The sequence below is a fragment of the Lepisma saccharinum genome, chromosome 10, assembly GCF_977018435.1.
Source record: "Lepisma saccharinum chromosome 10, izLepSacc3.1, whole genome shotgun sequence".
Classification (NCBI taxonomy): domain Eukaryota; kingdom Metazoa; phylum Arthropoda; class Insecta; order Zygentoma; family Lepismatidae; genus Lepisma; species Lepisma saccharinum.
The window spans coordinates 72517276-72538467 of record NC_139238.1 but is presented as its reverse complement, the minus strand read 5'-3'; the positions used below and the strand labels follow the sequence as shown (position 1 = coordinate 72538467).

The 21192-nt window shown below is 41.2% G+C and overlaps 1 protein-coding gene across 1 annotated transcript in view; it reads left to right on the top strand.

Annotated features, from left to right (window-relative positions):
• The first annotated feature begins 6135 nt into the window (after positions 1-6135).
• Positions 6136-21192, top strand: part of LOC145994377 (protein takeout-like) — a 57329-nt gene continuing 42272 nt past the window's right edge. The window contains exon 1 of the mRNA XM_083130489.1: positions 6136-6251. Within this exon, the coding sequence (XP_082986615.1) occupies positions 6182-6251 (70 nt within the window). The 5' untranslated portion in view covers positions 6136-6181. The remainder of the gene's footprint in view (positions 6252-21192) is intronic.

Sequence of the window (21192 nt, the reverse complement as noted above, 5' to 3'; positions counted from 1 at the left end):
TTTCCCTTTCTGTTGACATTGCAGAATGACGCCAGTATAATCCTCCCTCGGAAGTTGTGTTGTGTCGTGTCCGTGTGTTGAAGATTGTGGCTTAATATGGCACCACAAAAGTTTACATTACAACAAAGGATTTATCTTGTCGAGTGTTACTTCGGAAAGAGGAATTGTGGAGAAGTGCTACGTTTTGCAACGAAATTTTCTGGTGTTCCCGTTCCACATAGGACCACTATATTAAACTTCGTAAAAAAGTTTAGAGTAACAGGGTCAGTTCTGAATAAAAGTGGAAAGAAAAATGGGGAAATGTAACAAATAAAGTATACAAAGACAATCCTCACACCATCCGTGAGTTAAAAGAGAGTATTGTATGATAAATCGGGAGAATTGCAGTAGACGAACTTGCACGTGTAAATGCCAATTTCCTTCGGAGATGCCAGGAATGTGTTGCAGCAGAGGGACATCATTTTAATAGCGGACTCTAGCGACTGTCGCGGACCGCAGAAAGACAACCCTGATGCCGGGCCTCTTGCCGCTGAGTCTTGTAGCGAATGTCAGGGAATGCTCTGTATGATTGTCCACAAACAAATGAATATATGCGGTGCATTTCTTGAAATTCACCACAAACAACAATATATAGCGATGCAGTTCCACAGCAGCCAGCAGTTATCTTGCAGCCAAGCAGCCAGCAGACATCACGAGGCAGTTCAACATGCAGACAGCCACCCAGCCATCAACATGATGCAGTTCCGCAGCAGTCAGCCACCCAGCAGTCATCCTGAAGCAGTTCACCATGCAGCCAGCCAGCATACATCATGCAGCCAGCAGATCCTATCGCAGCTCAACATGCAGCTCAGCAAACAGCCAGCAGACATCATGCAGCCAGCAGACATCACGCAGCCTGCAGACCTCAAGCAGGCAGCAGACATCATGCACCCAGCAGACATCATGCAACCGACGTCACGCTACAATAGATACCCATGACATGTGTTGAAGTTCTCAGATGTCCAAATGCATTTGTATTCGGCATTTGAGGAGATAGTCCCGCACCCAAGCATATCTCCCACTGAGACGCGGAGAAACGCTGCAACAGAACTTATATTGCCTGCTTCTATTGAAATAAAATGGTGTAACGCCCACTACAGGAAAACGCGCGGAATTTCCGTGCCAGAAGTCTGTAGGATTTTAGAGTGAAAAATTTCCGTTGCCCCTCTCGGTAATTCTGTGTCCCTCCGTCAAGCGTCATGCTCGGCCCCGCTGTAGCCCAGCATGCAAAATGTTCCGCGTGGCGGCGCGGTACATGGGCGGACCCTCGGAAAGGCACATGGAAGTTTCCACTCGGAGGTTCGGGATGGCGTGTTTCCGGCGCCTCAGTGCGCGGTAAGCTTAAGGCGTGAGGCTTCTTGCTCGAGCTGCGGGACGCGCGCAGGTTCAAGTCTCCTGGGAAAAGCGTAACAACATTTCTTCAGAGATTTCGGCCCGTGTATGGGACGGTTGGCCACTCAACATCATGAGGAAATTGGAGAGCTACGAATGAATAGCGTAACCCGGTCACAGAAACGTACAACGACGACCTGGGGTTCGTCGTGCTGACCACACGTCAGTTGGTCAGTGAGGCCGGCAATCGATAAGTAGGCCCTGGCTTTCACGTGCTGTTGCGTCAAGGTTTATTAATTATTATTAGACCTTGGATTTTAGCTTTTTAACCTATTTTTTCCTTTGAAAGTAAATAAGAAATAACAACTTATATCAGAGTTTCATTAAAAAACGCACCAACTGACGAACTGTTATAGTGCCTAAAATAACCTACTTTGCTTGTTAGAACCTATTTTAGGTTTGTGTGCCTAAATTAAACCTTTCTTTAGGTTTTTATATTTTTTTAGGTTTTAAAGGGTCTTTTATATTTCACAGAGGTATTTACTAGGTTTGGTGGCGAAAAAATTCAATGACTGGCGTGTTTGAAACATATTTTCTGTCGATTTCTCTCCCTCCAAGTATATGATGTTTAACAAAGCTCTAAACAAAACAAAATGTCTGACGCCACTGTCACCTGCACAGAATGGCTGCGATTAAACAGGGCAATTCCCTTCTACTTTTTACCCCTGCACTATAATCTCTTAAGAGTAAGTAAACTGCCCCCTTAGTTTTGGCATCCAATCGTCTTTAGTGGCATCACAGTCCAAAGCGCAAATTTCTGATCTGAGCGGCCTTGTGAAGAAACGTTTCAGCAGTGAAATTTGCACCACTGACTATGTTTCTGTTGAAAGATAATTTTCAGCACAAGAAATGATCCTCACAGACAAAAGGCGGAGTTTGACTGTGGATAACATGCAAAAAGATTCAGGGTGGTCGCTAGTACTATGATAAAATTCAAGTATAATTCCTGGTTTTCAAGGCGAACTTTCCAAAAATTCAAGGATACAAGCAGATATTTTCTCTATTCCAACTTTACGTATTACCGACTCTCACCCCCCCCCCCCCCACACACACACACACAAATAAAGGGTTGGGAAATTTTTGTTTTATTTACCATGTAGCTTTCTTTTCTTCCTAAAAAAATTAAAATTAAAATTAAAGTGAGAGAAACTTGCCTAAGGGCATTTACAAACATGTATAAATTTAATGGGATTTGGATTAATAAAAGTTGCAATTCTTCACGTCTACGGAGAACGAAAATAGAGAAAACATCCGCTTGTACCTTTTCTCATGTTTTACCAAAATTCATGAGTAACTTCCAGAGCCAATAATTCACGCATATTTCCCGGAATTCAAGGAATTCCAAGTGCTGATATTGTGCAGCAAATTACACATACGTGATTCATTTTTCATATCAACAAGTAACTTTGCTAACAGCACAAGTGTAGTATTATAATAATTTGTAGATAATTTTGAAAATGATATAATGAAATGAAAATTTGTTTGAAAATTAATATTTGGTTACTAGGTACGGTTCTTGTGAAATTTTTGTTTTTAACGATTGTATCTAATCAGTCTTTTTCAGGAATATTGTACAAATTTAAGTTTTCTTGCAACCTACTTCAGGATTTTTAGAGCCTAATTTAAGAATTTTAGAACCTATTTTCGGATTTTAGAGCCTATTTTAGAATTTTTAGAACCTATTTGAAGATTTTTAGAGCCTATTTTAGGATTTTAGAACCTATTTTAGGATTTTAGAACCTATTTTAGGATTTTTAGAGCCTATGTTAGGATTTTTAGAACCTATTTTAGGATTTTTTAGAGCCTATTTTAGGATTTTTAGAGCCTATTTTAGGATTTTTAGAACCTATTTTAGGATTTTTAGAGCCTATTTTAGGAACCTAAAAGCACACTTTTTAGAACATAAAAATCCTAGGTCTAATTATTATATTTGAGGGGATAAATACGAAAAAAATAAAAGAAATGCATACATGCAATATTAATAGTGTGTACGAGTTACTGGGCTAGCGCGAGGCTATACTAGATCATTGTTAATAGAGCTGTAATATTGATAATAGTTCTCTATAGTCGTTAGTGTATTTCTTTGAAGGGCGTCCGCAGAGGAGGGGTCAGAGGGGTAATTGCCCCACTGATATATCTGAAAGACTTCACACAATTCACATTTTGAAATTGTAGCGTGAAAACACGGACGAGGGTGCAGTGAACGACAACAGATTAACTGCCTTTCTCTTAAATGGGAGAAAGCAGCACCCCGCCTTTCTCCTATTTTAATCACTACTTGACCTCCCCGATGGGGTAGTGGTAGCCTCATTGCCTTGTAATCAAGTGGTCTGGGGTTCGATACCCGGTGGAGGCACATAGTGGTTCGCATCCCACTTTAAACTGTAGGTACATTCCCGATTAGTCTTACTGTTCATAGAGTAGCCTTAAAACTTCAACTCAAACCACATTAAACACTACTAACCCCCCTTCCTCCCTGAGAGAAATCCTAGGAGCGGTTCCTGTGATTTGCACCACGCCATGAAGGCGTATTGGGGGGGGGGTGGAGTTAGGGCATTACACTTTCTTCATCTCGGCCGAAGGTGGGGGTGATGTGATCAGCACCACGCCCCTGGCCGCCTTTACCCCGCAGAGTTTCATCCAGGTGAACACTTTATACTACGCAGGGTGGGCGCCGGAGTCGCTTCATCAGGTGGAAAAATTATTGATTGAATGAATGATGAATTTATTTATTTTACTTACTTTTTCTGCAACTTTTGGCTAATCGGGAGGATAAGGATGAATAGTGATGAGATGAAATGAATGAAAGGACAATCACAAACACACAAGGGCAGGATTAAACTGGCCGTGAGTTCAGACGACAAAACCTTGCTATTCTGCAAAGTGCAGTCCAGGGTGTACTACGTTGAAGCTAGATTGGCACCCTCACATATAGGTATTGCATTGTCAATTTTTCTGTAAGGATTATTAAGGATTCTTAACTAATAAGTACAAAGTTTCATATTCAGAAGTGTACAGGAAAGCTTGATTTACTTTCTTGAACGTCGCATTTTTAACACTTTTGGTTAATCGGGACGATGGGAACGAATGGTGATACGATGTAATGAATGAAGTGACAGGACACGAGCGCCATCTTTTGAGTGGTCTCAAACATTTGAGTTATACGTTCACAAAGAAAGTCATAAATTCTCACTTCCATACAGTGATGTGCGTCTATGCGTAAAGAACGATAGTTTACATTCTACACGTAGACTATTTTATACACGTAGATTACGTAATCTTTGTAAACAACATGGCGAAAGGTGATAACTTAGCAAAGCGCGCCGTGGAATAAAAAGAATTTTATACTGCGTATCAGTTGCTGATGTGTGAGGAGAACTTTCATACGCTCCCTTCCAAATTCGAACAATTTCTCATCTAGGCAAAATCCTAACATAGGAAATATTCTAGTGTTTTATGGGGAAAAGACCACTCTTGCCTCACGACTGCCATCTGTTGTTGTTTTTTGCATACTATTTATCTTCTCCCATAGTTGATGAGAGAAGAGAAGATAAATTTTGTTTAAATAGGATTCTTTTCAGTTTGTTGGGAACCAATATAGTTGAAAATGTCATTTCTCTTTCATGAAAGCCATGAAAATTAATTTTAATGCAGTTTAGATTGTCTACGTAGTCTATGTAAACTACAACCCAATGTAATCTACGCGTAGATTACTTGTAGACAACGCATGTAGACGTAAACTTATAGTCTACGGCACATCACTGCTTCCATATAGCATGATATGAATGCACACCAACAATCCGCAGTAACCTTGTAATCAAGGGGTCTCAGATTCGATACCCTGTGGAAGCATGCGCCACAGTGTTTCGGATTCCACATTAAACTACAGATTAGCCTTTTTGTGCATAAAGCTAACTTAAAACTTCAACTCAAACCAATAATGCACGCTTATCTCTTAATCTGTTGTTTACTGTTTTCATTAAGCACTCTACCACGAATCACGATAACAAATACATAAAAATAATAAGAAGGCAAATTATTGGGTGGGTATGGACCCCAAGGGTTGGCGCCACTGTAGAAGGGCGATCCAACAGAGTCCAGACGCCAGAGACTCGTTTGCCTGTAAATTTCAGGGGTCTGAAGTTGACTTTTGATTGAAGGTCACTCCTTACACACCTACATAGAAAAGACTCAGCCTGTAACTATTGCCCAACAGTCGTTAATACTAATTATTGCCATTGGGAAATATTGTTGCGTCACACGAACAAGGAAAGTGTGCAGCTACAGAAAAAATATATCCCTCAAAGGGTGTCAGGGGACTTGAAAGGTTAACACATGTCCTGAGGGCTTCAGAAAAGAGGGAGAAGTAAAGATGGTGATACGTACAACTAGAATGCAGCGTGGATGTGATATTTCTTAAGATCCGACGAGAGTGAAATGTGTTCTGGCGAATTGGCACAGCGAGCAACAATCAAACGGCTATTGCTGTATGTCATCACGTGGCCCTGAAGGTCGGTCGACCTGGTTTCAGATGTAGCTGGATCGGTCAGCTTCCTGCATTCACGATATTATTTTCGTGCGTGTTCTTTTTTTTTCTTAAATTTCACTGGAGCAATGGTAGGCAGGGATGGCCTTGAAGAAGTTGTTCTAAAAGCTTCTGCAACGCTCTAAGGTGACAGATGTTATATAAAGGCTTCTGAAATTCGTTTATAGGCTGTTTCGTATGTGAATCTGAGAACAGTCTTGTAATATGATGTTGAGATCCATTCTAGTCATTGTTGTTCTGTGTGTGGTCGGTGAGCGTGTGTCTGCGAGGATACGTAAGTATTTAATTGTTTTCACAGGACAGGTTTAGAGTACATGGTGCACCTCCAGTATGATGTTACACAATTCTATAATTCTATACTTTAGCACACGTCTATACCTTGTCCCAGATAACTGTGTAGCAAGGCCGCGCATAGCGTCATAGAAGTGAAGGAAATCTATTGGCCAGAGAGAAGCAGTACACGCTGCTAGGAAGGCTGGTAACTGCAGTCGCTAACCTCCACTCCACGCAATTCCGTTCCTCTTACGTGTTCATTGGTGGAGCCGTCTCGCGTCATTACTTGCGCAGAGACTTGTTAACGTTTGCCTGCTCCATAGTTAGCTGGGGACAGAGTATAGTTGTATATACACATTTTGGATTTTGAGCAACCATGCATTGTACTCTTCAGACTTCCCCCCTTCTCCATTTCAAGTTTCAAACTTCTATCACCAGGGGTTGCTGAACTAGAGCGAGGAAAATGGCAGCATGTAACCATACTATGACGGTGCACCTGAAACTGTGTTTGGTGACAGAGTTTCTAACTGCAGAAAATGTGTCCCCCAATTGACATTCATCAGAGAATGAAGGCTTTTTATGGCAATGAATGTGTAACGTTAGTACTGTATGATGTTGGGCTGTTCATGCTCACAATGAAAACCCCTGCTGAAGAACTCTCAACTCTCAAGAAGTTTTTTGTCACACACGTTGAGAGTTCCTCGGCAGGGGTTTTCATTGTGAGCATGAACAGCCCAACATCATACAGTACTAACGTTACACATTTATTGCCATAAAAAGCCTTCATTCTCTGATGAATGTCAATTGGGGGACACATTTTCTGCAGTTAGAAACTCTGTCACCAAACGCAGTTTCAGGTGCACCGTCATAGTATGGTTACATGCTGCCATTTTCCTCGCTCTAGTTCAGCAACCCCTGGCGATAGAAGTTTGAACCTTGGAATGGAGAAGGGGGGAAGTCTGAAGAGTGCAATGCTCAAAATTCAAAATGTCTTTACACCGTCACAAAAAAATAGCAGGCATTACTTTTCAGCTCGCCCTCGTGTGTGTGTGTGTGTGTGTGTATATATAGATACACAGGGTGTCCGAGAAGTCCCCGTACCCCTAGATTTGAGTATCACAGAGAACAATGTCATTGTAATTTTAGTTGTGCTGCAACTAAAATTCTCATTATATACAAGAGGTGGAACGAAACCCGCCTCATGTTATGATATGGGCCGGGCTGACATCACGATACTTCTTCGGACCATATTTCTTTGACGAATATGTAAATGGACATTCTTATTTACACATGTTGCAGACGTGGTTAATACCTCAGCTGGAAGAGAAGGTAATCATGGATCGTGTGTGGGTACAGCAGGACGGGGCTCCAGCCCATTTTGCTCTTCAGGTGCGCCAGGCCGCAGGATTGGGCGTGGTTCTCCAACGTCTCCATCCCCATTGAAATGGCCCCCCACGAAGCCGGACCTTACAACACCAGACAACTCATTGTGGGGAATAATCAAGTCACATGTCTCTCATCGTCGGCAGAGGGCAGATGAAGAATTGCGCGAAAGTGTGTAGGAAGCCTTTCGAAAGATGACTCCTCAGAGGCTCCGCGACATGTCAAGGAGGATATGGAGATGCATACATCTGTGTGTACAGCATGATGGAGCACATACAGATCCACTGGATAAATAGTTCGTATGCGTAAATACTGAACTATAGTATGTATTAAATAAATAAACTAAAATTCCACTGACATTGCTCTCTGTGATACTCAAACCTAGGGGTACGGGAACTTCTCGGACACCCTGTATATATTGTTTTGAATAGTATCGCTTGCAAGGCCTCCCCGATGGTGCAGTGGTAACGTCGAGCGAAAGAGAGGGGGGGCGGGGGAGGGGAGCAGCGCGAAGCAGTACGCGCTGCTGGGAAGGCTGGTAACTGCAGTCTCTTTCCCCCCTCCACGCAATCCTATTCCTCTCGCGTGTTCATTGGTGGAGCCGTCTCCCGTCACTACTTGCACAGAGACTTGATTTCCTTTGCTTGCTCTACAGTTAGCTGGGAGAGAGTATAAAAAATAAACACAACTTCGCTTGAAACTGAACAACGAAACACCTAGATCCTGAAAATCTCACTTCCCTGCAATGCGTCATGTGTGTTGCATAACCGTATGAAGAAAGCAGAACTTAGCATTGAAAGCGCTACTGAAGTTCTCTCATCGCCAAGTCAGATTTTCAGGATCTAGATGCGTCTCGTTTTCATTGCCGCTGACTGTACATTACACAGTTTCTAGATAATACGATACGTGATTTATAAATTGAATTTCAAGCCCTTAGCAGTGAAATTGGTTTATCAAACTATTATACACGTCACTTAAGCTCTTATTTCACTTGAAATGATCCTTTTCAAATTCGGCTTGCATTTTTTAAACACAATACGCTAAAACGTTTATTTGTGCACAAGACATTACTTGAAATCAATCTACTTATTAAACAAAAACTAATCGAAATCAACAACTTTAAAACATTGATGTTAATGCCGTGTTCTTGAACTTAACGGGTCCCTGTTAATGTATGTGTACAATAGAAAAGAAATACATACTTGTTATCCGTGAATGCATAAGGCAGTTACATGTTAAAGTTCATACACGAGACACAGACAAGCTGTTTTACAGTGTTACAGTTACAGGATAGCCATCAGCACTGGACAAGCCCAAGCAGTTGGCAACTCATTGCGTGAGAATGCAAAGGGAGATGACCTTATCATTTTTTAAAAAAATAGATAAAGTTAGGATGTATAGTTATATAAACTATTCTCTAACTAATACCGGGTGTCCCAGAAGTCTTTCCCTGATTACAAACTTTATTCATATCCGCTATATGCAATGTAGAGATGTGAAAGTGGTGCCAAAATGTTGGAAAACTTACCAAGTTTTTTTTTGTTGCAGGTTTGAGTAACGTGGCTGTAGTGTAGCAGTGTCAGTGCCAAGGAATCCGGAATTAATGCTCTTGACATCGTGTGGAATCTTTCCATACAATGTTTCTTGGACTTGACAGGATTTGGGAATGAAGATAAATTCCATTTTTTAAATACCTACTTATTGATGGCAGATATTCTAGACGAAAGAATTCTATACATTTGAAAGTTCCTCTGCACTGTTATTGGTGACCGGGTCTCGTGATACCAGAGGACATGCTGAGCTTTTTCCTGATTTGTGAACATTTCCGGTTTTCTGGCACTGACACTCCTACACTACAGCCACGTTACTCAAACCTGCAACAAAAAAAAAAAAAAACTTGGTTAGTTTTCCAACATTTTGGCACCACTTTCACATCTCTACCTTGCATATAGCGGATATGAATAAAGTTTGTAATCAGGGAAAGACTTCTGGGACACCCGGTATAATAAATGTATAGGCTCTAGTTTATGTAGTGTGATTTTTTGTTTTACAAAACTTAACAAATAATTATGTTGTAACACATTACGGAATAAAGAAGAAAACTTCTTGATGCTATGTTCATTTGGTTTAATTTGCTTTTTAGTCCATTTTACGCACAGAGAAGCTAATCGGGGCTGGACCTACAGTCTAAAGTGTGATCCGAACCATTACCTGTCTGCACCGGGTATCGAACGCGGGAGTCCTTGATTACAAGGCGTCGGATATACCACTACGTCATACGGGAGGCACAAGTTCTTAATGCGTCTTTGTAGTTATATATACTAGCGTATACAGGGTTATTCATTGGATACATTGTTTGAGTGATTTGTTTTATTTTACATCCCTTCTCTGTCACTTTTTGTTAATCCCGAAAATGGTGATGATGAAACTGATGAAGGGACACACCTATGCCCAGACCGCGATTCAAATCCGGAACCCATGACGCCTTAGCACGTGGTGCTAACCACGGAGGTTCATTCACATTTCCAAGGAGGCTGGAATTGTATAGCTGTGTTCTATATAGGTGCGGGATATACTATACAGTGGAGTTGTAGACGAGTGGACGAGTTGTATCTTTGCGGGTGAACCTTGACCACGACTGGCTGCGCAGTAGCAGAGGGAGGAGCTACCGGCTGCCTTAGCCAATGGGTGTCATTCTCCTCTAACATTGTAAGAGCTGTATACCACTCAACGGCAAGTAGGTAGCATCTACGGACATGTATCTGCGCGAATTAGTCAAGGTCACCCGCAGAGATACAGCTCGTCAACTCTAGGGAGGTGAAGTTTTCGTTTTAACTTGAGGAAAGCAAAATGAAACGTATTTGTGTAGGTAAAGGCGGCATGTTTTCGGTGTTCCGGAAACACGAAATAACGCGAATTATGCCATTTTTCATAATGACACCGAGTTTTACACTTTAACGCGAGAAACGCCGCGAAATATGCAATATAAACTGGACATAACACTTCTTCTGTTCAAAAAGAACTACATGAAGCACTGTTAGATCTGTCATTTGTAGTTTACCTGGTGATAGTTCGAGATTAATTCAAAATATATTGTCACGCTTCATTTATTGCAGTTTGGCACAGACAGTGTTCAACCTCGTCCTGAAATAGAATCCGCTCGGGTGGTGTGTGTGTGTGTTTGGGGGGGGGAGATCTTCCCAGAAGGGAAATTTCGTACGAAGGGGAAAATTTTCAGGAAGAAGCACCTGTTATGTTTCGGAGGGGGGGGGGGGGCGTGTATGTGTGTACACAAAACGGTATGAGGTCGCAGAGGGATGTTTTGGCATTTTTAGAGGAACGAGATGTGTATGATTGTGTTCAAAAATTTTGGATGTTATCATTCGATAAACATTTCATATTTAGTGGCTGATGAGACAGAATAGTTTTCCAAATAGAGGAAATATGGTCATTTCTCACGAAGGTAAGTGAAAATCTTAAGCATAGAAGGAACAGTAAAAATTCATGGAGAAATAGCACATTGTATTTCCCGGAAAATCTTTGCACGTAGCTGCTAGTGCAGTACGTAATCTACTTTCCCCTTGTACAGTTATATTTCTTCTCCGAGACACCGGAATGTTGGAAAGAGATTAGCAAAGAAAAACCAGAAACCTGTATGAAAAATGCTACCCCTCTAGGCACTACTCATGTGGAAATTATAGCTTACGTGTAATAGGCTTTGATGAAATTGCAGATATTATGAGCACTTTCGCATGTGTTAACGTCAGAAGCCTACTTCGTGCATAATTTTACTCCTTTCCTGTACACATAACTTATCGCTTATCTGTCGCAACGTTGTAAATGAAAGGATGATAATTGTGGTGAAAGAATGTGCATCTTAATACACTCAGTGCACCACCAGGTTTGCAATAGTCGTGTCAAATACTCAGGATCAGTGAGAATTTGTCCTTGTCCCACCTCGCCCCCTAATTACCTGATTAGGGGGCGAGGGGGACAGTTGCCCCCCACTTTTCGCCACGTTTCCCATGCACTAAACCTTATCTACAATTAGAAATATACTTACTGTCTTTGTCCCCTGATTTTGCCACCTTGGCCCCCTCTCCCGGTTTTGGAACCCAATCGCCGCCACTGCTCAGAATAAATTGTAGCTAGAGACTGAAAAATTTTCTGGGCATGGAGTAATCTGATCATGTCAGTAGAGCCGACCCTATGGCACTTACCAAAGACCCGCTCTTCAGGGGGGACCCGTGGCAAAACAGTTGTGCGGTTAATTACTACTTAAGACAACGCTGGTGCTTTCAATTAAACAAATAATATGATTTTCCTGGCTTCTTGTTTGTCTTAGCACACTTAAAATTACCCACAATCACTGAAATCGATCAATAAATTTTAATTATTCGCCTCACAATTTATTCACTAAATACGTAACAGAGAGCATTATCGATGTGAACCGTTGTTTGGTCCAAATTCCTTGTGGAGGTTGGAAAACTGCAAGCTCCATCTATTATTTCTTCTGCGAATAAATTGGATACATTTTGAGAAGTAAGGAAAATTTTATCAGAACAAGAACTAACGAAAATCAACCGATGTGGATAACTGTAAATTAGTCCGGCCAGTGTGAAGTTCACCGAAAAATGTATTTCCTTAATGATTTCTATGCATTTGCGGAACTAATGAAATGTTTGTTGGAACTACCGAGAACTAACGAAGAACTAAAGACTTGTCTGGGTTTGAGGTGGCCGATGGGGCCCGTTTTGCGTGTTACAAACAGTATTTGTTTTTTTGTTTCTTTTTTGTGTTCTGTGTATAACTCTGTATGCTTGGGTTTCTTCCATGGTTCTGTGTAGTCTAAAAGAGCCAATAAGATTTGAACTTTCAGCCCTCCCCCATGCGACGAGGGAGGAAGTATAAATATGGCCTCTGACAGAGGACAGGAGAGAGTGTTTATGAGCCGGATAGCAGAAGGGAGAGTGATCTTCGGGCTCCAGTGGCCTCCTTGAAAAAAAGCATCCCGAGGCGGTTCCGCCGATGCTAGCTTCCACTTGGCAGTTCTGCCGTGGGGTTCAAGTTAGAGGAATGTAAATAATGTAAATTAGAGAATTATTGGAAGAATCCGAGCCTTGTTTTGTTGAATTATAAATAAATGTATATAGCCCATTTTAGCGAGTTTTCAGCCATCACCCTGCGACATTAATTCAGTAAGTTCTTGCCTGTGATTGATTATTTGGTTCCGAGCGCTCTGGTGAGGAACGGGATGGGAACCCAGGACTAACGAGCCTATTTAGTTGTTTATTTGGGTTTTTCCTGCCAGAAGCGGCCCGGTAAGGGTGGAGTGTGGCGGAACACGCGTAATTGCGTTTTCACCTCCCCAATATAATTTCGCGTGATTTATGTGACATTAACTTTCTAAGGCGAAACGGGACATCCCATTTCCCCTTATTCTGTTTCGCCTTACACACGAAAAATTTCCCTCCAGGGAATATTATCGACATGAAGGGTCATTATTATTAATGTATTATTAACCTAACCTAACCTAACCTAACCGACAGGACAATGGGTGGGAGCCAAGGTAGGCAACATCACAAGCTCTGCGGTTCCATTATGAATTACCCTTCAGGTCGATAATATTCCCAGGTGGGAAATTTTTCGTGTGTAAGGCGACATGGGATGTCCCGTTTCGCCTAGAAAGTTCGTGTCACATAAATCATTTGAAATTCTATTGGGGGTGAAAACGCAATAAGGCGAAACGGGAGGACACGCCGTTGGCCAACGAAAAAAGGTAGGGTCGACTTGACATGGTCTGTTCTGTAAAGAGTTGACTTGAGGCAATCTCGATCTAAAATCGTCAATTTTCACTGCAACGCATTGGTCAGCACTGTTACAGTTACCGTAAAACGCTCCCCCCCCTCCCCACCATCGTTTAAGATAACACTAACCGGGTTCAATACCCGGTGGAGGCACATAGTGGTAAATTGGGACCTAACCAGTGGCGGCTGGCCAAGTGCAACAAGTGCAGATGTTTTCACCTAATTTTCAAATTAATATTGACATTTTTCATTTGCTTATTAAATTAAACTATTTCCCAGCAGAACGCACACGATAATACTCAAATAACACGCCGCTCGGCGCTACGCACGTATTGAGTTCGTCCCAACCCAAGAGCAAACACCGCTAGGTTGCGGAAGACTTAGCCGGTTGTCATGGCAACGGTGACGTCACCTAGCGTTGGCCTTGAACATGGTGTCGCCCTCTACGTGAATCAGTTCTCTCGTCGGAGAAAACATCGCATCCAGTGCTTGTGGCAAAATCTTCGCGTTCTCGCGAGATCTTGTTCCGCGTGTGTGTTTCGCGTTTCCTATCGTGTGTTGTGTTCATGTGTTGAGCTGTGGTTTCTACAATGAACCCAGTAAATGACTTAGTGTGTAATTTGTTGCAGACACCATTTTCCAGATGGACGGATGAAGACAAAAAAGGCGTTTTAAATTGGGGGGGGGGTGGGGCACTGGCACTTACTATTTGTTTTCATTGCCTATAAATATACTTCTTCACCTGTTATTTTAGGCACGAGCCGCTACTGGACCTAACTTTGCGAGGAGAGCAGATTCAAAACGGTTTGAAGCCACAAAAACATCATCCAGGACTATTTTGATCCTTTATATTCTCCAAATCATACAAATTACTCGTTACTTTGCTCCTAAGGTTCAAGGAGGTTAACAAAAGTACTAGGACTGTGCGAGATTCTGATAAGTTAGTACCGGGTTGAGGGAAATAATTATCCGCCCGATCCGAAATTTGGGAAATGATTTCCCGACTTTTCGAGATCCAGATCAGTCGGGAAATTGCAAATGGTAGCACTTAAAAGTTTAAATTATGGTCGTTTCTATGCCACGAATGTCCGAAGTGTCTTGGAAATGGATTTTTTTATTATAGAAATACAAAAGTAATCCTTCAAGGAAAAAAGTGTGTATAATTCGAGATTTCCACATTTTCGGAAAATTAGGAACTTTTCCCGTCCTCAAAATGTCCCGATTCAGTCGAAAAATGAACTTTTCCTTTCCGAAAGTCGGAATTTAAAAAATTCCCGTCCCAACTAAAAATTCCCCGTCCTGCACACCCCTATAAAAGTATCATATTAACTTGTAAATATTCATAAACCTGAAAATTTGGTTGGGGGCAAGGGCCCCCTTGCCCCCGCCAAGTTACGCCTATGAATTGTAGGTCCAATCCCGATTAGCCTTCCTGTGCATAAAGTGGACTTAATACAACAACTCAATGAACCAATCAAAAGGACACAAAAGAACAAGCAAGTAGCCTGCAAAACAAAATACAGTGTACAAACGCCTGTATGTTTGCCAAGGGTTTCACATTGAAGTGACTGAACTAACTTCTATAAACGTTCAAAGTTTTGTGGTAGAGTCAGATTATATTTAAAACATCTCCAGCCGACTGTGCCAGTCTAGCTATCGACGGTACCAACGTATGCAGCGTGGGCAAGAGCACTAGAGTGCGCGTCAAATCTTCTGCATATGGCGATAGCCAATAGCAGCGCACTGCAGCGGTGCCATGTCGAAATCTCGCACGGAAAAGAGACAGCGTGGTTGAGCGAAACGCCTTGTCACGGAACTAGGCAACGCCGCACGTCCGTGATTCGCTGGTGCTGTTCAGCCGTTCAAGGCCATATGCAGGAGATTTGACGCGCACTTTAGCAATAGGTAGGGACGTGAAGTTTTAGTTTTAACGATAACACCGAAAAGTTGAGGAAAGCAAAGTAAAGTGTTTAAAATATATTTGGGTAGGTTAAGCAGGCAAGTTTTTGGTGTTTCGGAATCGCGGAATAACGCGAATCACGCCATTTTTCAGAATAACACCGAATTTGTACTTTAACGCGATAAACGTCCCGAGATAGGCACTATAAACTGGGCATAACACTTCTTCTGTTCAAAAAGAACTACCAGAAGCGCTATGAGATTTGTCCATTTCTATTCTAGCTTTACTCCATGAGGCCTTAAAAAGATCGCTTCGCGGACTTGCAGCAGAGACAATATGGGGTGTGTCTGTGAGAACCAATGAGGTCCGGGAATGAGCGAGCCCGGTTGCCACAGCTAGCTCGCTGCACCCTTCTGGAAGGGTGAGTGACCTCTGCCTCTTGCTACCTCGGCCTGTTTGTTCGGCTGAGGAGCAGACGACACAGGAGTATCGGCAATAGTTTGCGAGCGACGTCTGCTGTTAGCCCGCGAAGCGCTCTTTCTAAGGCCTCCTGCAGTATAGTGAAAGAGTTTGTCATGCTTCATGTATTGCAGTTTGGCGCAGAAATGACTGGCAGTGCTTTGACTTTGGGCTGAAATAGAATTCGCCGCGGGGATCCTCTCAGAAGGGAAGTTTCGGACGAACGGGAAAATTTTCTTGGGGAAACACCTGTTGTGTGGGGAGGGGCATAGGGGTGAGGGTGTATGTGTGTACACAAAACGGTATTTTGAGTTCTGAGAGGGATTTTGTGGCATTGTAAGGGAAATTTCAGTCAGTCAGAATCACTGAAGCTGCATGGTTTGTGCAGTGTCTTTCATTTCCTTTTCCTTCTGTGGTGTACTTCGCAGCATCCCAAAGCCAGCAGTGAATAATAGTTTGCTTCTGAAAGACTTTATGCTACAGATAGAACTACATTACTTTGCAATCACTGAATTGCAAAATAACATGGGAGCGGAAGGATTCCTTGAGTAAGGGCAATGGAAGTGAGAGGCTGTTTCACGACCACTTTATGCATATACAGGCTAATCGGGACTGGACCTACAGTTTGTTGAATTCGAACCACTGTGGTGCCTCACCGGGTATCGATCCCGGGAACACTTGATTCCAAGGCGGCGACATTACCACTACGCCGTCGGGAGGCCTCGAGAACAAAATCGAAGCCAACGTAACAAACCGGCAATTTCTGTCGTCGAAGGCTTCGAGAAGCTTAATAGAATAAATGAAGACAAGGAGTACATCGCACTTCGAACTGTGGAAGCCTTTGTTGAAGCAATCATTCCATTAGAGTCAATGAAAACAAAAAAAAACAAAGAACCTGCTATCTTTCTATTTAGAAGTTGCTGCTTTTTATATAGGATGTGTGGTGAGTGAATATTGTGAACATTTACTACGCACCATGTGTGCGTGGAAAATCATCAATGTAATCTGAAAAGTGAATTTATGAAAACAATTTTTTAAAATTTTATTCTGTGAGAATGAAAAGTTTGAAATATGATTGTGTTAAAGATTTGGGTGATATCCTTCAATAAACATTTCATATTTAGTGACCGATGACATGAAATAGTTTTCCAAATGCTAAAAATTTGGTAATTTCTCACAAAGATAAGCCTTCGATTTATTTACTTTTGTCATGAAAACTAAAATTTGCCTTAATTTTCCACAACTAAAGCAGTGTGAAAATCTTATGCATAGAAGAAACCGTAAAAACGAATGTAAAAACAACTCCGATTTTCAATTAATAACACCGAATTGCAGTAAAAATTAACCCCGAAATTTAGGGAAAAATAAAACGAAAACTTGACGTCCCTAGCGATAGGTGCTGGGTTGAGATGACGTCAGCGGCTCGCTTGTTGACTGGTGGAATCGAGAGTTCCGACTCTCTCTCAAGCTGCAAACGCAGAACGGACAGAGATGTTACGGAAGTAATCCCACTCTACCAGTGCGTCTACAGGCCGGGAATTCCTTCAATTTCTTTGGCGCCAGTAATAATGCGTTCTAGAGAAAACACTCTAAAAGCAAAAGTTTTTATTCTATATGAACGCAAGAAAAATTTCTCGGTCATCAATGACATTAGCAAAATCCAAAATAAAAATTAAACGGTTTCAAGGTGCAAATTCCAAGGGAATTATTTAGTTTAAAATTATACCAACAGATGGCGCAATTAGTGTAAATAGGATATGAAAGTATAAGATACACAAGGAAACATACATTGAGGATACACCTCATTTGCAAATATGTGTATATAGGTTAAAATTAACTGATAAAAATCACATTACTCATTACTTGTCCATGACTTTGACATAGCAACAATGCATGTGATGCTCATTATGAGATTTGAGAGTTGTATGCTAATAGCGCTACAGAATGCTGTACATATTGTTACAGAAATCCTAAGAGTATGAATGATTTAAATCCAAATTGTGACTGAAATAACATATACACCAATGAATGAACAACTTCCCCCACAATTCGTTGCGCGAAATCATGCCCGCCGCCATATTTCGGGCAAACAGGTAAGCTCCTGCGTTAAAAACATGCCGGGTAAGTATTGTGCGTGTAGTATCTGCCGAAATGATTCAAGGTACAATTATCACTAGAGCCCGGATTTCCATGAACAAACAAACAGCAAAATATGCATGCAAATATGCAGGAAAAATATCAAAAATATGCACTAAGATATGCATGAACAATAAACAATTAATTTTTTTCCAAACATCTTACCTTAATGACCTCTGTTGCAATGAACTATGAACGTCTTACTTAGGTTTTCTTCTGTAAACCCTCTGCGTTTATCAGTGAGAAACGTTTTGTAGATCGAGAAGTTCCTTTCTACGTCAGCAGAAGGCACTGGTGCATGTGAGAAACACCAAAATTCCTCCTGTGTTAGGTCCTTTTCCAAGTCCACATTTTCACCATTCAGTACATTTGCAATGTCACGGATTGTTCTGTACCCGGGATTTTTTGTCTAATACTTGGCGAAGTTTCCTGACGCTATTTTGGTAACATCGTGAGTTTCACTGGACAAGATTTGCGATACTTCGCCCAACAAGGACAGTGAATGCTGCAAATGATTATTACGGGACTTTGTGTAATAATTGCAGGTATACTCCAAAAGTGGTTGTGTATGTACTTAATTTCGTTCTCAATGCCACTTCTAGAGGAACATTTCTGTGACAAGCAAATAGCGGCTGCATCTTCTGGTTTTAGTGAGTCTATGACTGCCTCTACTGCATTGAATTTTTCTGCATAATACGACACAGCCTCTAGCCACGATATCCATCCTATTAATACCGGTTGCGGAGGTAACGGAACATTTTTCGCCAGTTCGCGAAATAGACGTACTCGCGAAGGAGCTTTCACAAATACTTTCTTTACATTTGATACAAGTGCGTCTACTTCCGGGTATTGGTATCTGATTATTTCTGCTACGCGATGAAGACCGTGTGCAAGACAAGTCAGATGGACTAATTTAGGATACAACACTTTCAAACCAGATGCTGCTTTGACAATGTACGGGGCCGCGTCAGTAACAAGCAGTAACACAGTGTCATACTGGATGTGATCTGGCAGCAACAAACTTAAGGAATCGTTAAAGAATTTGGCAATTGTGGAATGATTCACTTTCTAAAACACCTCGACATTCAGTAAGTACGGTTTACCACTCGCCTTCTTTGCACCAACAACAGCATTGCAAACACAACGTCCTGCCGCGTCAATAGTCTCATCGATAGACACCCATATTTTCTCGTGCTTCAACGCTTCCCGAATTTTTCCCATGACCTCATTAATACAAACAGGCACATAGTTTTTACGTAGCGTTGATTCATCTGGCACCTTTCGTTCCCGTGTACTTTTCAAGTAAACCTCGTAGATGAGCATTGCTCAGTTTCCACAAAGGAATATTAGCACTCACAAACGGAGAACACAGATCTACATAGAATGTATCACTTACTGTGCATTCAGATTTTGAATTAGTGGACGCGGCAGTAAGCACTTGTTGTTTACTGCACGATCTTCTCTGAAGGGCTTCCCTGTGTCTTACTGTATTGACATGTTGAGTAACTTGAAATTTCTTCTCTGCTGAAACTCTTTTTTCGCACACCACACAGAACAAAACTTACCCATCTTGTGTAAATACACTACTTCCAAATTCTTGTACGTATTTACGTAACAATACAGCCTTACTTGATTTTTCACGTGGCATGTTTAACAGAATACAAAATAACACTTACACGTTGTTGAACTCCTTTGATACTGACAGCAGAAACCCTTTCCACATAGTTGCCAAGTCCCGAGAAAGGTTTCGCGCTACTTGACAGTTGTAAAAGTATCAGAAGGTGCTAGATCGCTGTTGTGTAAAAAGCGCTACATAAAATTCTGAAAAAAAAATTATAGTGTATATTGTATATTAAATTGGTACGTTAGCCATTCGGTTATCGTCGTGCAGTCGAAAGAGAATTTACCAAAGATTGTGGGCGACAAACTTAATGCTATTTTCTCTTGATAGACTATGAAATATGCTAGTATGTAGCAATAAAATTCGAAATATGCCTTATCCTGCAAAGTTTAAGAAATATGCATGCAAAACAAAATTCACTGAAAATATGCACTTATATGCGCTACCATATGCGTCTGAAAAGACTGATACGTTCTAAACACGCACAATTACTTCACGCGTCGTATTATTATACTATTAATATCAACTTAATAATACTCAGCGGTGAACGATGAGACTCGGTGAAGTACACAGACTCCTCTCAGGTACAGGGATAGTGTTAGGCAAAGACAATATTCACAGCACAGAGAAATAAAACCACATTACTGCCGTATGTATAAACTGAAAAGTTTTATTCTTTATTTATTGCAATTATAATGCAACTATACTTGAGACGAAGGCGAGGATTTTGCTTTGTCGATGAATTGACTCAATTAAAACGCATAAAACTCAATGCGTGGCTATCGCCAAGCCTATGATCACATAGACCTAGCTTGCGCCCCGAACTACCATACCAAGATGTATGCACAACACCGAGGACTATTTTCGAGAACACAGATTAAAGTACAGATGAATCATTCACTATCTACAAAAGGATACTATCAACAAAACTGACATCTATACATCTTTAGAAATACAAATTCGTATAGTGCACTCTTGCAAACATGAAGATACATTAAACTACTCATAACAGAGCATAAAATACAATAAACATTAAACAAAAGATATATATTACAAACAGGGTGCAATATTACATATAATAACAAAGAAATTACGCTTTCTTTTACAAAAATAAATACATTAGTGACAAATCTTCTACTGGTGACGTCACATAAAAATGTGGATCATATCAAGACTCTTTATAAGTTCGTCGGAAAGAAAAATATATTTTCCATAAGTTTTTGCATGCTACATGAAACATGCATTTTGCATATAAATCCGGACTCTAATTATCACTATCGTATGAGCAGGGGCGTAAATATGACCCCCACAACCACCGCGGTGCGGGGGATCTCACGAGCTTCGGGGGCGCAGTAAGAATGATAAATTAAGAAATACCGATAGTTCACAAAAGTTTACCTATCGGCGTTAAAATACATTTTCAATCAAACATATATAAGTATATCATAATTTAATTTCGGGGGTGGGTCATCCTTATCAGCAGCCGCCATCTAAATGCGAAAAAAGTGAGGTATAGAAGAACTGAAGATGAATTTCTCAGTATATTACAACTTATTGCAAAAAATGTTTAATTCTACTAATGACGGAAAATTAATTACCACTGTACACTATTTTCACCATCCCTCTGGCTACGTAT